The 15,328-nt window shown below is 41.6% G+C and overlaps 1 protein-coding gene across 2 annotated transcripts in view; it reads left to right on the top strand.

The window, feature by feature from the left end:
* Nucleotides 1-15,328, top strand: part of CLASP1 (cytoplasmic linker associated protein 1) — a 275,021-nt gene that overhangs the window by 185,013 nt on the left and 74,680 nt on the right. For both annotated transcript variants that reach the window (XM_007456358.1, XM_007456359.1), the window contains 3 exons: nt 2,618-2,725; nt 5,207-5,233; nt 7,006-7,173. In XM_007456358.1, the coding sequence (XP_007456420.1) occupies nt 2,618-2,725; nt 5,207-5,233; nt 7,006-7,173 (303 nt within the window). The remainder of the gene's footprint in view (nt 1-2,617; nt 2,726-5,206; nt 5,234-7,005; nt 7,174-15,328) is intronic.

Here is a 15,328-nt window from a genome sequence, read left to right as displayed (position 1 = left end):
AAAAAAAAAAAAAAATATATATATATATATATATATATATATATGTGTGTGTATATATATATATATATATATATATATAAAACAGTCATATTCTTATTTTTCAGCAAGTTAGTATAATTTAATCAACTGTATTGTGTATAATAAAAATAAGGTACCTTTGAATAAGTCTATAAAAATTGAATAAAACTTTTGGAAAAATTATAGGCTTTATTGAAAGACTCTGAAGAAGGTGAAAAAGGGAAAATGCTAATGAATGGAAAGATCAATATCATAGAGCTGCCCCCCCTCCACCCCCAGCTTAACCCCAAATTCCACATTGCCAGTCAGAATTTCAACACGTCTTTTTATTACATCTTCGCGTGAGCATATGCAAGAGAGCAGAGGGCTTTAGGGAAAAGTGGCTTGATTTGCCTTACCAATTAGGAAGGTAGCTTTGAAAAGCTACTCGCAACAGTGTATGTTGCACAGGATGGACACATGGACTAATGGGGCGGACGCCACAGTGGAGAAAACGGACCCTTGCGTGTATAGAAGTACTTGTAAGTGACAAAGATGGTTAAGTAAATTTGTTTGGACCTTCGTTAGTCACGCAGAAAAAGTAAAACGGGTCTCTCCTTTATGTCCTACAGAAAAATCACTTCCGTAACTGAGCTCACAGATAAAATGTTGAGCCAAACAGTAAGTTTTGGAAAAATATATACCCTATGATACGATTAAAAACATTTAAAAAATATAAAATAATGCCATCTATTTCTTGGTTATGCAACTATGTATATTAAAAACATAAAGAAATGCTAGGGAATGATGACCAGCGGGGGCGTTGGGGGGAGGTGGAGGACACAGGGACATAGCAAAGAAGATTTTTTTATTTTCTTAGCTGAGAGGGTTTGGATGATCACTTAAAAAATCCTAAGAAATTAGACTCAGTTGTTTTTTTCATGTTCAGTTTTCTTAGTGACTTCCTTAGCAGAGTAAAATGCCCTAGCTCACGCTCGGCCCGCCAGGCAGCCAGGCACAGGCATCTGAACCTGTGGTGGGACCTTGGACAAATTAAGTAACCCCCTTGCTTCTCTGTTTCCTCATGTATAAAGTGGGAATAATTACTTACATGTTGGTGTGAGGATTTTTTCTTTTTAATTTTATTTATTTATTTTATTTTTGGCTGCGTTGGGTCTTTGTTGCTGCACGCGGGCTTTCTCTAGTTGTGGCAAGCGGGGGCTACTCTCTTTTGCAGTGCACAGGCTTCTCATTGCAGTGGCTGCTCTTGTTGCGGAGCACAGGCTCTAGGCTCACGGGCTTCGGTAGTTGTAGCACGCAGGCTCAGTAGTTGTGGCGCACGGGCTTAGTTGCTCCGCGGCATGTGGGATCTTCCCGGACTAGGGCTCGAACCCGTGTCCCCTGCATTGGCTGGCGGATTCTTAAGCACTGTGCCACCAGGGAAGCCTGGTGGGAGGATTTTGAGTGCACACATATATAGCTCATAGTATCCTATATCATATAGCTCCTAATTTTAGTCTGGGTTCTAGAACTTGTAGGTCTTTCATTCAACTGCTAATAAAAGTCATTGATTCTTTCTAGTTTTCTTTCTTCCTTTTTTTCCTTTTAATTAAGTGCAGTGCTTTCTTTTATTGCTCTTTACCTTCCTTTCTTGAACCTTTTCAAGCCTTAGGATTTGTTTTTCCGTATTGCCTTTCTGCAAACTTTCTCAGTTGATGAGGTAGATGTGCTTTTGAACAGTGTAAGAAGCCAGTGGGAGTTCAGATTGCTTTGTGTTTTCCCTCTTCAGATTGAATTATGGAAATCGGGGCATTTGTGCCCCTTTGCAAACAAAGAAGCCCCTGTATTGTAAAAAGTTTAATTCCTTATCATTCTAGTCTTACCATCAGTGATTTTGTATTTATGAATCCATTTTTATTTTTATGGTTTCATGCTTTAATAATCGGAGTTAACACATTCCTTTACGTAAACAATGGCAAATATTCTTCATAAATGCCTATGATATTGCATTATTTTTAGGTCACTTCTCTAGGTATTCCTAATATTGATTCTTTCTATAAACTTCATCTTTTTGCAGCCTAGAAACTTGCTGGCATACATGCTTTAAAATAGAAGTTTAATGCTACATAGCAAGACACAATTTATTCTCCAGGGTGCTGTAGCTTTTGCTGATTGCTGAGTTAAGAAGGTTTCTTTCTTTTATTTTGCATTTACTCTTTTTTTTTGTTTGTTTGTTTTTCCTGTAGTAGTTTTCTGAAGATGACAGCTAATATTCTTTCCTGCTTTTGGAAATTCGACAGATATGTCGGCAATGAACAGGAGAGAGAATTAAATCTGGAAAGAAAAATTGTGGAAAAAGCCCTCAAGTGACTATCACCTCCCCATCTGAAAATAGAATATTCTAAAACAATTGAAAGCAAAGCACCTGATGGGTTCCTGAGTCCCTCTGAGGAGTTTCTGACGTGTCTGTAGAATTTGTGTGTGCACACAGGGACGCGTGTCAGGACCACACATGGGAGACCAGCTCCCCTGGCGGTGGCTCAGCCCATGCCCCTTGCCCGAGGAGTGGTCGCGCGTATTGGAAACATTACGGAAGCACTGTTTTTGCCGTGTCCTCCAGGTCGGATCCGCACGCGACGGCAGAGCTCTGGGAGCGCCACCAATGTCACCTCCACGCCTTCCGACAGTCGGGGCCGCAGCCGCGCCAAAGTGGTCTCACAGTCCCAGCGTAAGAAGTATATTTTATGCTCTCTGCTCTCTTAGTTTTATCCAACAGCCATTCTGCAGCTGAAAATTTATAGTATTTTCATCGACTTAATGGAAAAACACATTTCTGTGGCTCTAAGACACTGTGAATAATCTTGATGTTTGTTGGATGCTTACAAGACGGGGTATTCCAGTGTACCTGTGTCCCCTTTCCAGGTGGTTTACACTTTGTATCCTTAGGCAGGAAACATTGAAATGCAGTTTCCCTCCCCTCAAGCCTCCCAAAGTGAATCGTACCTGGGCTGGGACCCATTTTGCTGTTGATGAGGGATCCTGATGTCATTCAAGAGCAGCTCCGGGGGGAGATGACTTCATGCTGAGGAAACCAGTTAATCATATCAGCTCCAAACCACTCTTTAAATGAACCAGAACCCATGGAAAAGAGCTGTAGGATTCCTTCCAACGCCCCCCCCCCCCCCCATCACCCGCTGCGCTAACATGCCACTCTGCTCCTTTCCTCCTGCCAGTGTGGGCTCTCGCTTCGCTTGGCTGCCCTCGCTCGCTTCCATTGCTGCTTCTCTGTATGTGTTGAGTCACCTGATTTGTTAACATAAGCCATGAAAGCAGCTGTGGGCGGGATGAGTGTTTTCTGACCTCTCTTAGGATTCAGGCCTGGTGTCTCACTTCCCAGCTTCCCGGTCTGTGCACTAGGAGTGGGGCGGGGGGGTCAGGACCCTCCTGGGCAGGCGACCATGGTGGTGGTGCTCGTCAGCTGACGGAGTCAGCCTCCTTCGTGGCCCCAGGAGCTGTCTGGCTTGTGTAGAGAGCGGCTAGTCTGAGGCCAAACCTTAGTTAGCTTCTCTCGTAGGTGTTTAGAATGCCTTCCTCAGCTCCTCCTGAATTTAGATGCTTTCCGCATGTCCCTTTGATAACTAGAGTCCTCATGTTAAAAGAAGCTTATGTCCTTTCTGTAAAGAAAGTGCAAGGTCAGACATACTGCTGTGAGACGACAGCACCCAGGCTTGTTTGTCTGACGCAGAAGCCCGTGCTTTTAGTGTATTACACCATACCACACAGCATAGGTTGTGCAGGTGTAGTCCAGAAGCTTCTGCCTGGGGACTAGTGTCCAGGACCTGGTTATTCTGGTGAACCCTAGTGAAACCTGGAGTCACAGATAGATATAATACTCTGGTCATGACCTCATAAATATGAGTCGGGTCTTATCGCAAAAAAAATTTTTCTTGGCCAAAAATGTTCGACACTCAGAATATAAGTCAATATGTTGACATTGAGTTGAATAAAAAAATTGTATAGGGTTGTATAGGCTGTATAGGGTTGTTTCCTTTCTTGGAGAGTGAGGGCTGAATAGTATTTTCCATTTCTTTATGTCTGCTGTTTATTGGCATTGGCCTCTGCAAGGGTCCCTGCCCCTAGCTGGGTCCTCTGCTTAAGAGGTGGTGGAAATAAAGTTCTTCTGTAGTGGGGGATGATAGAGCTTTAATTTTTCAGTCATAAAAATACTGCACCTTGCCTTGGGGATCCACTTGAAAAGCTCATCAATTTTATTTTACTCACCAAATTCCACTCAAGGGAATGGGATCTTCCCAGACCAGGGCTCGAACCTCTTTCTGTCCCCTGAACTGGCAGGCAGATTCTTAATCACTGCACTACCCGGGGAGTCCTCAAGCCATTTTTTTCTTTATTGGAGTATTGGAGTATAATTGCTTTACAATGGTGTGTTAGTTTCTGCTTTATAACAAAGTGAATCAATTATACATATACATATGTTCCCATATCTCTTCCCTCTTGCATCTCCCTCCCTCCCTCCCACCCTCCAAATATTCTTTTAAAAATTATTTTAATATGTAGATAGGAGCACATCTAGATATTTTACGAATGTAGCTATACTAGCATTCATAGTTCTGGTTTAAGAGTAAGTAGATTTCGTTGATATTAAATTTAGGACAGTTAACAGTTGGCATCTTTTGAATAGTTGAGGACTTAAATATGTGAGGATTAATGTTTAAATATTGGAGAATTTGGCATAAGACATTCAGATGAAACTACTTAGTAGCAGTTTCTTGCACTTGGTTGACGTCTCTGGAGCACCTCCTGTATGGTGAGCACCGTGCGTAGGGGTAGAGATACACAGACGGTAAGATGCAGTCACTTCCGCCAGGCTGCTCAGAACCAGAGGGCAGGTGCCCCCAAAGGGCCCGGCATCTTCTCTGCATCTCGTCCGCCTGGCACTGTGCCTGGCGCATGGTAGATTCATAAGTGTTTCATGAGCAGATCTGAAATAAATGCTAATATAGTATGATGTGTATAAAGTAAAAATAAGTACGAAAATAGGCTAGGAGGGACAAGACCTAGAAAAACAGCCCTTTGCTAATGTGTTTGTGAAAAAAGACATTTGTGCTGTGTTGCATGCTGACCTTCTGTATTGTGTTATTGTCTTTTAATCCACTTTTTGCCTGTCCTTTGGTCTGCTCTCATAATCAAGGATCCAGATCTGCTAATCCTGCTGGTGGTAAGCCATTTCTCTTCTTGCTTTTTTTTTGTTTTTTGCATTCTCCCTCACCCCATGTTCCTTGCACAATATTAATTTCTCTCTTTTTTATGAGCTTAGTTAATCTTTCTGCATTTTTTCTGTATGTTCAAATTCTAGAGTTTGAAATGGATTTCTTTTCTCCTTTTATACAGCTTAATAGTTTATTTGTGTGCTCAAATTTTATGGGCAAAATTAATAGATCCTGAGACATGTTCTTCATGGGAATGTGTACTGATAATTTTGTAATGAATTTCACTTAAACTGTAGTTAAATCATTATAAAGTACTAATTTTTGTAAGTAGTCATCTTAGTGATTTATTTGAATGATGGAGGGGTGTGTGTGTGTGTGTGTGTGTGTGTGTGTGTGTGTGTGTGTGTTTAATTTCCAGGTAAGTGTTATTTTGAAGGTTTTTCCCTCTGGATCATTCTATTCTGCTACATGATAACAAATACTTGATATTTGCAAATTTTATTGCCTTCTCTGCTTAAGGAGATGATCTAAGTTAATGGCTGCCATTTGGGTGTATTGGTACGATCCTTAAAATTTTGCTGCTTTCTTTAAGAAAGAATTTTGTTTTACAAGAAATGGTTATATAGGTATGTAGTCACTTAGCCATTTATAAAAATTACTAACCATATTATGATTTTAATTTCTAATTTTATTGCATTCACATCAGGGAATGTTTTCTATATAATTTCTACCTTTGTTAAAGGTTATTGAGATTTCCTTTGAGGCTTAGTACATAGTCAGTTTTTGTACTATTCCTGTGTGGAAATGTGAAAAGAATGTGTATTCTGTTTGTTGGACTATACATTGTGTGTATATGTGGGAGGTGTGTTTATACATATCTGTATAGTTTTGACTGCATGCTCTGCCAGTTTCTGAGTAGTGTATTAATCTTTCATTAGTATTAGTCTTTCTGAGAGGTATATTAATAATTATGGCCTTTTCAATCTCTCTCTGTATTTTTATCGTTTTTGTGTTTTCTATCTCAAAGCTATGGTACGTGGAGCATAAAGTTTCATGTTTATTATATCTTTAAGGATAATTATTCTTTAATCAATATGAAACATCCTTTTTTCTCTTTTAATGCTGTTATTTATTCTGTTTTGTTTTATTATATGTATGTTGTTTGTCTCTTATAAACAACATACAGTTGAATTTCATTTCAGTTTTTTTAAACCAATCCAGGAATCTGCCTTTTAATAGTTGAATTTAATCCAGCCACATTATTATGATTACCGATATGTTTGAGCTTATTCTTATCATTTTATCTTGTGATTTCTGTTTACCATATTTCTGCCTCCTTTTCCATTTGTTAGATTAATGGAGTCTTCCTTTAGCGTTTAAGAAATTTCTGTTATATTTCTACTCTTTCAGCCATTTTTAACATACCAACTCCTACAGAAAACAAACCAGTTAATAAATAAACGCCTTTGTGATTATTTGTAGAAATTTGCTGTGCAACTGAGAGGCTTTTTGTACTCAACCTGAGCCTGCTCTTTTGAATCAGAAATTTTGCAGTCATTTCTTTAGAACTCCATCTTTAATTCTCCTTTATGATAATTTGATGTTCCTTTATGCTCCTTAGTTTTTGAAAAATTAGTGATGTTAGCAGCTAGAAAACTATTTTTATATAAAAGTCTCTTGGTATTTGATCCAAACTAACGTGTAAACTGACTTCTGAAATTACTGTAATTTATTTCTTGATTTACATCCATTATTCAATTTTGTTTCGCTTCATTTTTAGCTGGCAGCCGATCAAGTTCCCCAGGGAAATTGTTGGGAAGTGGTTATAGTGGCCTTGCTGGGGGTTCCTCGAGAGGCCCACCTGCGACACCCTCTTCAGAAAAACGAAGCAAGATTCCCAGGAGTCAGGGATGTAGCCGAGAAACAAGTCCAAACCGCATAGGATTAGGTGAGAATTCTCAAAGATCTTGAAACACCATTCCCAACCTGGTCATAATTTTGATTATAATCTAATAACTTTGTCTCCTGTGGGAAATAGCTGTTTTTGAACCGAGGATGTCACTTTGCCTGTGTTAAAAAGACATTTCAGTTTGTGCTTTTTACAGATGATAGCAGGTTCAGTTTTCAGTTAGGACTAACAAATGTGTGGGGTTTACCTTCACACTGATGGGAAAGAATTACACCATTGTGGGCTTCTGTGGGTTAGAGTCATTTTGCGAAACATTAACCTGGGGGAATGGGCAGGCTTCTTTCCTGCACAGTTTCCTGCACAGGAGCACTGTTGCTTTTTCCATTTGTCTTTCACTGATTAGCAATAAATAGCCATTAACCTATATAAATTTTCAGAAGCAATTTGTAGGGTCCACATGTATTTTGATTTTGCTCTTCTCTAACCCAATTGGTGAAAATTATCATCACAGAATATATGTAGTTGTTACTTTTGACATAATGTTGTTCAGTCATAAAAACCAAGAAGAGGAAAACTAGGTATATATAGTGTTTATTTTTGTGTTGTAGTGTTTAGTTTCTTTGTAGTAGGATTTTATATGAATGACTCTCAGCAGCTTAACAGTCTTTTACTCTATTAAAATCTAATTTGTATGCTACCTTTTTAGTAAAACGGTTAGAAGTCTGTGATCTGTTGTGAAAAATCTGTGTTCATACTCTTATAGTCTTACCTGCTTTCTAAGGGTAAAAACCTACTAATGTGGAATCAGAATACTGTATTCTTTTGTCCTGTTGGCTTAACCTTTGTCATTTATTCATTTATCTCCTCAGTAACTCTTATTGAATACTGGAATATTTACTGTGATGTGCTAGGCACATGTTGTTAGATCTTATGATTAGAAGATAAATGCAGTAGATTTAGCTTCTGACTCCAAAGAGCTTGTGGTCTTAGAGGTGAAAATGTAAGACAGTATGACAGATACCCTGGCAGGTGCTCTGGGACCGTAGAACAGGAATGTCTGCCCCAGCCCTCCTAGGTTTCCTGCCAGGGTAGCCTTCCCAGAATCGGCCCTGTTTTGATGAGGTGTATAAGGTGGCACCAGGCAGGGTGGGGAGATGAGGCAGAGAGGAGCCTGTGCAGAAGCGGTCAGACGAGAGGGAGCGTTGTGCGCCCTGAGACCACTAGTGGTTTATCTGACGATAGCCGAGGATGTTTGTCAGAGTGGGTGGGAGATGGGGGCAGAGGGACTGGTAGGGTCCAGCTCACGAATGTCCTTGAAGGCTCCCTGAACTTCGAGAAGGCGGTGGGGGGCAGGTATTTAAGAAGTAGAATCGAAAGGATTTGGTTTGACCAACATTTCTGAAGCAAGTGAGAAATGTAATCAAGCCGTGGTTTTGTTAAAATGCTGTGTGATGCTGACCTTCTGTGGGCTTTACGGAACATGGTCCCTGAGCTGACCAGTTATTTGCATCCAGTAATAGCAAGTAATGTGGATACGACCAGAGAAAATATCTACTGATAAATTTCAGATTTGTTGTTGTCACATACGTGTATTTGGATCTGGTTTTGTTTGGAAAATACATTTGATTTCAAACCTAGGCTTGAGGTTTCAGCTGTCCTTTTCCCACAATTAGCTAAGTTTATAGGATGTTTCTTGGTGATCCTGACTTGTTTCATACTGCTAAAAATTCTTTTCTTTTGTTTTTGTTTTTGTTTTGCGGTACGTGGGCCTCTCACCACTGTGGCCTCTCCCACTGTGGAGCACAGGCTCCTGACGCACAGGCTCAGTGGCCATGGCTCACGGGCCCAGCCGCTCCGCGGCATGTGGGATCCTCCCAGACCGGGGCACGAACCCGCGTACCCTGCATCGGCAGGTGGACTCTCAACCACTGCGCCACCAGGGAAGCCCCAAAAATTCTTTTCTTTTTTGGGATTTTACTTTTTAAGTTTATTAAAGATGCCATTTTTACCTTCTTCTTGAAATTGGGAAATAATCCAACCTCAATTATCTAACATGACTCTAGGACCTGGCAGTCTATGGTCTTAAGTATGAAGTTTGCACTGTGCGTAGCTGGAAAGACAGCGTTTAATAAGCCTTTGAAAGAAGTCCTATGGAACATCATCCATCAGTAAGAACTAAATAGGAGCCTGTCACCCTTCCAAAGCGTTCTTATTTGAAACATCATTTTGAAGAACATTGTTTCCTTGATGCTCGTTAAGGGGATTAGTTGTGGTTGGAGCTTTGAGGTCATACATACAATTCTGATTAAAGAAGATACTTTATAGACATTTTTGCACATTGTGAGAATATACATACACAGTTATAAAATATATATGAGTAAAATACATCTTTCCACTTTTTTCCTCTAGTACTTCTTAGAGAGTCCATTTTATGGGGTGTCAGGTATGTTAGCATTTTTCTGTAACAGAGTGTATATTTCTTTGATCATTTAGTATATACTGGGTATATGTCTATGTGTCTAAACATCTGGTTCATTGTATAGCAACTTTAAATATTCAAAAAAAAGTAGGTGTATCTTCTAAGAATATTTTCTGTAATCCCCAAACCAGTTAATAGTTTTCCTCATAGCTTGGAATTTGCCCTGAGATATAATTCTAGTTATCTGCAAATTGTATTTGGTTCAACTACGCCTTTTTTTGTTTGAAATAATATTTCTTAACTGAATTTTCCTGTCTCACCTGTGATAAAGATGATGTCAGAGCTCTTTTTCTTTAGCATTTAAGGTTTCTTAAGCAAAACGGGATGTAATTCCTGTTGGATAACTAAGAAACAAAACCCTCCCACGCCCTTCTTTCTGAAATGTATTCCTTCATAAACTGAGCAAATGGAGGAGTGTGTGTGTAAATTGTTTCCTTCTACGTGTGACTTAGGGTAAAGCCACACGACTAGCTGACACCTACAGCAGTCACGTTTTGGAAGTTGGCCTTTGGTTCCCTTGTTCTCCCAACTGTCTACTGAAAAGGCTATGAACACATTGGACTTTCTGCCCCTAACAGTCTGTGGATATGCATTTAAAGTGTTCTCAGATGATTTTCTAGTTACATGTGTTTTGAAAAAAATTGAAATCAATAATTCCTTTTAGCTCTTTGTTAGATTAGACTACTGTGTGCAAGACCAAGACATGATAATGTCTAGGCTGGAGAGACGTTTCACGTCTTTAACTTCCGGGAGTTTTCATTGTTCTTCTTGTACTTCTACTTTTGATAGGAATTCTGGTAGGATCCTTCCTTGAAAGACAAACGTCAGGAGTTCCCTTAAAACGCTATAAAGGTAGAGTGTCGCTCAAGGAATGAAAACCAGTCAGAGGGTTTTCTAGGCTTCCCAGCATTCCGTTCAGGACTCCAGAACTCCCTGAGAAGCCTGCCTGCTTTTAGGAAGCTCACGCGGCAGATGTGTTTTATCGTCTCTCCCCCCTCTGCCACCCCTCCTCCAAAACCTGTTCCCACACAGAACGCTCACTCTCGGCACTCAGTACACAGACAGGGTGATTCGGTATGTTGTGTAGTTTTGACGCCTAATCAATTGGTCTTTGTAAAAATTGTTTATGTGTATACTTACTTTAAATTCTCCTTGTAGGTTAGTCTTTGGAAATGGTGTTGCAAGTGAGGGGGAACTTCTTCCTCTTGTGTTTTAAATTATCCAACATTTGAACTGTTGATTTCACCGCTAAGTGTACTTGAATGAAGTTTGGGGCCAAACCGTGCACAGAATTGTAAACAGAATTCTTTTTCTCCGTGTTCTTACCGGCCATATGGTAAAGAAGGCGGTCAGGACAGATGGGTGAATGGACGCTCTCTGGGCCAAATACGAGGACGGTAGACTTCGTTAAGAATTATGATTGTTATTATTTCACATGGCATCTACCTATTTCTTCTCACGTTCTTCAATGCCCTCACAAAGCAAGCTCAGCCTGGGGAGAGAGCAGAGCTTCCCCATTGTTGTAACACATCTGCTCACTTAAAGCAGGGAGTGAGAACTATGTGAAAATTCAGATGTAATCAGGCAAGAGCTATAAGAAAATGGTCAGCTAAGCATGCCCACGTGTGAAGATCTATCAGGACTGGCCTTACTGCTTTTTGATGATTGTTTTGGAATGGGAAGTGAAATAAGACAAGGTTTTCACGTATGCCTTTCAGCAGGGACCGCAGACGTACCTACGTACGTACCTTATCTCACGGTACCCTTTTCATTTAAATAGTGGCGACTCTCTCTCTCTCTCACCTTCCTAACTGGAGGCTGAGATCTAGAGCAGCTGAGTGGCTGGACCAGTGAGCTAGCATGGAGCTGGAGAGGGCATTTCTACATTAGATGTGGTAGTGGCCCTCCTAAGGACTCCTTTGTAGGTTTTATGCAACTTTTCCTTTACTGACAGGGTCAGTAGATACTCCCTAGTTTTTTAAGTTTAATTTAGCACCTGTTGCTTTGGCCTTCATTGTAGGAGCAGGAGGTGTTTAGAATGTTATCAAGAATTGCTGATTAAATTGTCACTACTACTCTGAGTGAAAACTCAGTGCTCCCACGTCACTATAGCAAAATGAAAGAGAGTTTAGGAATTCCTGGAGAATTCCGGATGAAGCCCCATTTTGACTAATGGCTGAGATTGCGTTCCTGGGCTTGACCTTGCCTTGCTTGCCAGCACAGACCTGATAAACCTTTGGACATCACTTAGGTACCTTTAGGGTCTCATTCACCTCTGGCACTGAGCAGAGACCACCACAGGAAGTTGGTTTGGTTTTTCACTTCCATGTTCTTCTAATTCAGGGAGTTTTATGATTCTGGTTTATAAGATGTTCTTGTTACTGTTTGGCCATATAATAAATCTACCTTTGCTCTGAAATTATAGGCTTTGCTCACTGCAATGTAGTAAACATGGAGGTTTTTACATCAGTGAATCAAGTTTATATTTTCCAAAACTTCTGAGAAAGGCATTTCTGTCTAATCCAGAATAAGTAGATCCTCTCAAGATGGAAATATTTGTTGTTCCCATCAGCTGTCATGTAGGTGGCTACGTGCTCTCAGTTTGCGAAGTTGTTTTTGAGTATTTTGCCAGTACTGCATTTCTGTTTTCTCAAAGCAAGCTGAAAAATAAGAAAATCATGGTCTTTCATGAGATTTATGGCCAAGTTATATTAGCCGTTAGGCTGCTCATGGGGTTCTGTCCTCTCAGTCTCCTGTGATGTGAGAAAGTAATTGGCTGTTCTCAGGCCAGTGGATGATCTTTAACCATGACTGTTGGGATTATCAGGCCACCTGGGATGGACTCAGGTGTGAGGCTGGGTGAGTGGAGGTGCTTAGGTAGGGGTGACAGACAGATCTTTTTGGATTCTGTAGAAAACACCGGAATTAATGTCGAGACCAGTGAATGAGGGGTTAGCAGTCCCGATTCTTTATATCCTCACACTGATTTGCAGCACGCAGGCTCTCTAGCAGGGTCGGTCCTCATGACTTCTCTTTGTAAAGAAGGCCAGGCTGGGGCAAGTGAACAGTCTTCCTTTTAATTAGGTAAGTTCATGGAGTTCAGTGACCAGAGCCTTTATTCTGTTTTTAATCCAAATTAAACAGTCTTTCTAAGGACCCAGTGCATATGAAAGTGACTATGGCCTTTTATTATCCTCTCGGGGAGGAGTGTGCTGAAACCATAGAAACTGATCATTTCCAGAAGACTTTGGATCTTGTATATTCTGATCCAGTTTGCTCTTTGGAGAGCTTTCTTTTCCATTTCTTGCCTTAAGGTGTTATTTCACCTTCCTACTGAAATGCCCAGCTTTGTGAGGCCGTGGGCAAGTCCAGCTTTGCCCACCCCCTCCTGTTGTTGGCCCGTCAGTCAGTCAGGCCCGAGCAGGGGCAGGCGCGGGCCGTGTCGCGATTACGTGAACGGAATGTGACTGACCATGTGTGAGTTTCTCTGTCTTCATTAAACTTGTTCCCCTTCTCTGAAACCCCTCATGCTGCACGCTAGCACGGAGCAGCCGTATCCCTCGACCCAGCATGAGTCAGGGGTGCAGCCGCGATGCCAGCCGTGAGAGCAGCCGTGATACGAGCCCCGCTCGGGGCTTCCCTCCGCTCGGTGAGTACCCGCCGGCCTGGCTCCTGGGGCTCCACCCGCCCCTCTGGGCCCAGCCACCTGCCTCTGTCCCCCGCCGCTGTCCCGTGCGCCTCTCCGCTCCCGTCCTCTTCCCGAGCCTCCCTTCCTGTCCCCTCTGCATGCTCGGATTCTGGCAGTTCCCAGTTTTCACATATCAGGGGAAGAAAGCACCCATTCGCTCCGTACTGTTGTCGTTTAGGACCACTTGCTCTGGGCAAGCCCGTCTGCGAGGTCGTTGCCAGCGTGTGGCGCAGCTCAGCCAGAGACCATTGCTGCTTAAAAGCTGAGCGCGTCCAGAGTGTTTCCGTACTCGCTGAATCTCTGCAACCTGTTTTGAATTTTACCAGGGATCAACCCATGCATGATTCACTTCAGAGAAGGAAAAAAAAAAGTATCATCGTGATAACATTTAGGAAACTAAGCGTGTGCTCGGTTTGGGGCTGAGCACATTAATCGAAAAAGTAGCATGAATATTAGCTCTCCTTCTGTGAAATGAGTCACTTCAAAGCTTTCTTTAAAGCAGTCTGCAAATTGCTTTTGGATAAACGGCCTAAGTGTACAGCACAATGCAAAACCTTTATGTTCACTGTTAATTATTAAGATACTTTTCATTCTTCCTGGGCTCAACAGGCTGTTTAATGTTTGTGATCCGGTGCCACGCCAGGACAAAAAATTTACAACATTTGGTGGCCATGGTACATGGTAATATTGTACCTCTGATCACCAGTTCGGTGTCAGTTGGGGCTGCTTGTCTGACACACGCCCCCCCGTTTCAGTTTTCCTTACAGCTAGAATTTGTACTTTCACAATTTCTAGTATTCAAGAAAAACAAGACCGAAAGAGAAACATTTATGCTTTATAGAATATTGAATTTACGTTTTCTATTTCGTTTTAATAGTCTTGGCTTTCTCTAAAACGGACATATACCTTTTTACCTAGTGCAGATTATTAATCCCGTAAGACGTCTATCAACACATACTTTCACACACACACACACACAAAAAAGAAAAATGTTTTGTATTCTTCAGTAATTGTGTTTCAGTTCTTGGGCGTATTAAGTGCTGTACAGCTGTGTATTTTCCTCATGATAAGCAAGACAGGTAGAAATCACTTTATACCGGTAGGGCCTAGGCCTGAAGTTATTCTCTGGAACTGTGGACTGCAGCAGTCTGTTATTTTGACTCTAATTATGAAACAGGTCTTTCATATATAAAAATGTCACTTTGGAAGATGGATGTTACTGCAAAAGCATAAGGTTTTAATATTTGCCACTATCTCCTTCTAAGTCGTACGCTCCTTCCCAGTATCTTTTTTCCCCCAATTAGTATCAGTACTCAGAATCTAGACCTATTTCTTCATGACCACTGTCCCTCATGGAGTTCTCAGAAAGAGCAGGTGGACGGATGCAGGGCCCTATAGACGATCACCTGACTTGGTGAGGAGATACCTGTGTGAGGTGTCCTACCTGATGGGCATGAGGGCCTGAGTGGGGCAGCTCACCTGGTCCCTGCCAGCTCTTCCACAGCAGTCCACGGCATTAGGTCAGAATCCTCAAAAATCTAGGGCAGCGAGGATGATTTTTTTTCTGAGTGAACTGGTGGTTTTTCCTTTCAAGTTAAGTCTGTGTATCTATGCATCCTTATTCACAATTTGACCTTCGAAATAACCTGTTCTATAAGTGAACAGTTCAGTCAGGTTCTTGGTTATTTTGTCTCTTAGAGTTCAGTGTTTTTATTTCACATGTGCACTGCTGTTTTTGTTCCTGTCCATGGAAGCAGCCTTTGTGACCCAGCATATGGTCTGTGGACCAGGCAAGGTGTGCTGGATTCTTGAGGTCCTGATTGGACCCTGAGGAGCTGAAGGATCCAGTCTGATTTCCAATGAAGTGTTTTGGTGACAGCCCGGGTTGTGGACGTGTGTCATTGCTGCTACCACAGCTGGAGCTGTGGCTGCAGACATCTCCCCTTCTCACAAGCTCTGGCACCAGCGTGGTCTTCTGTGTGGTCAAGGCAGGAGTTCACATCATTTCAGCTCAGTTTTTAGACCAT

This window comes from Lipotes vexillifer, unplaced genomic scaffold, assembly GCF_000442215.2.
Source record: "Lipotes vexillifer unplaced genomic scaffold, Lipotes_vexillifer_v1.1 scaffold3, whole genome shotgun sequence".
In the NCBI taxonomy this organism is placed as follows: domain Eukaryota; kingdom Metazoa; phylum Chordata; class Mammalia; order Artiodactyla; family Lipotidae; genus Lipotes; species Lipotes vexillifer.
The sequence above is the reverse complement of the archived record's forward strand: the minus strand, read 5'-3'. Positions and strand labels throughout refer to the sequence as shown.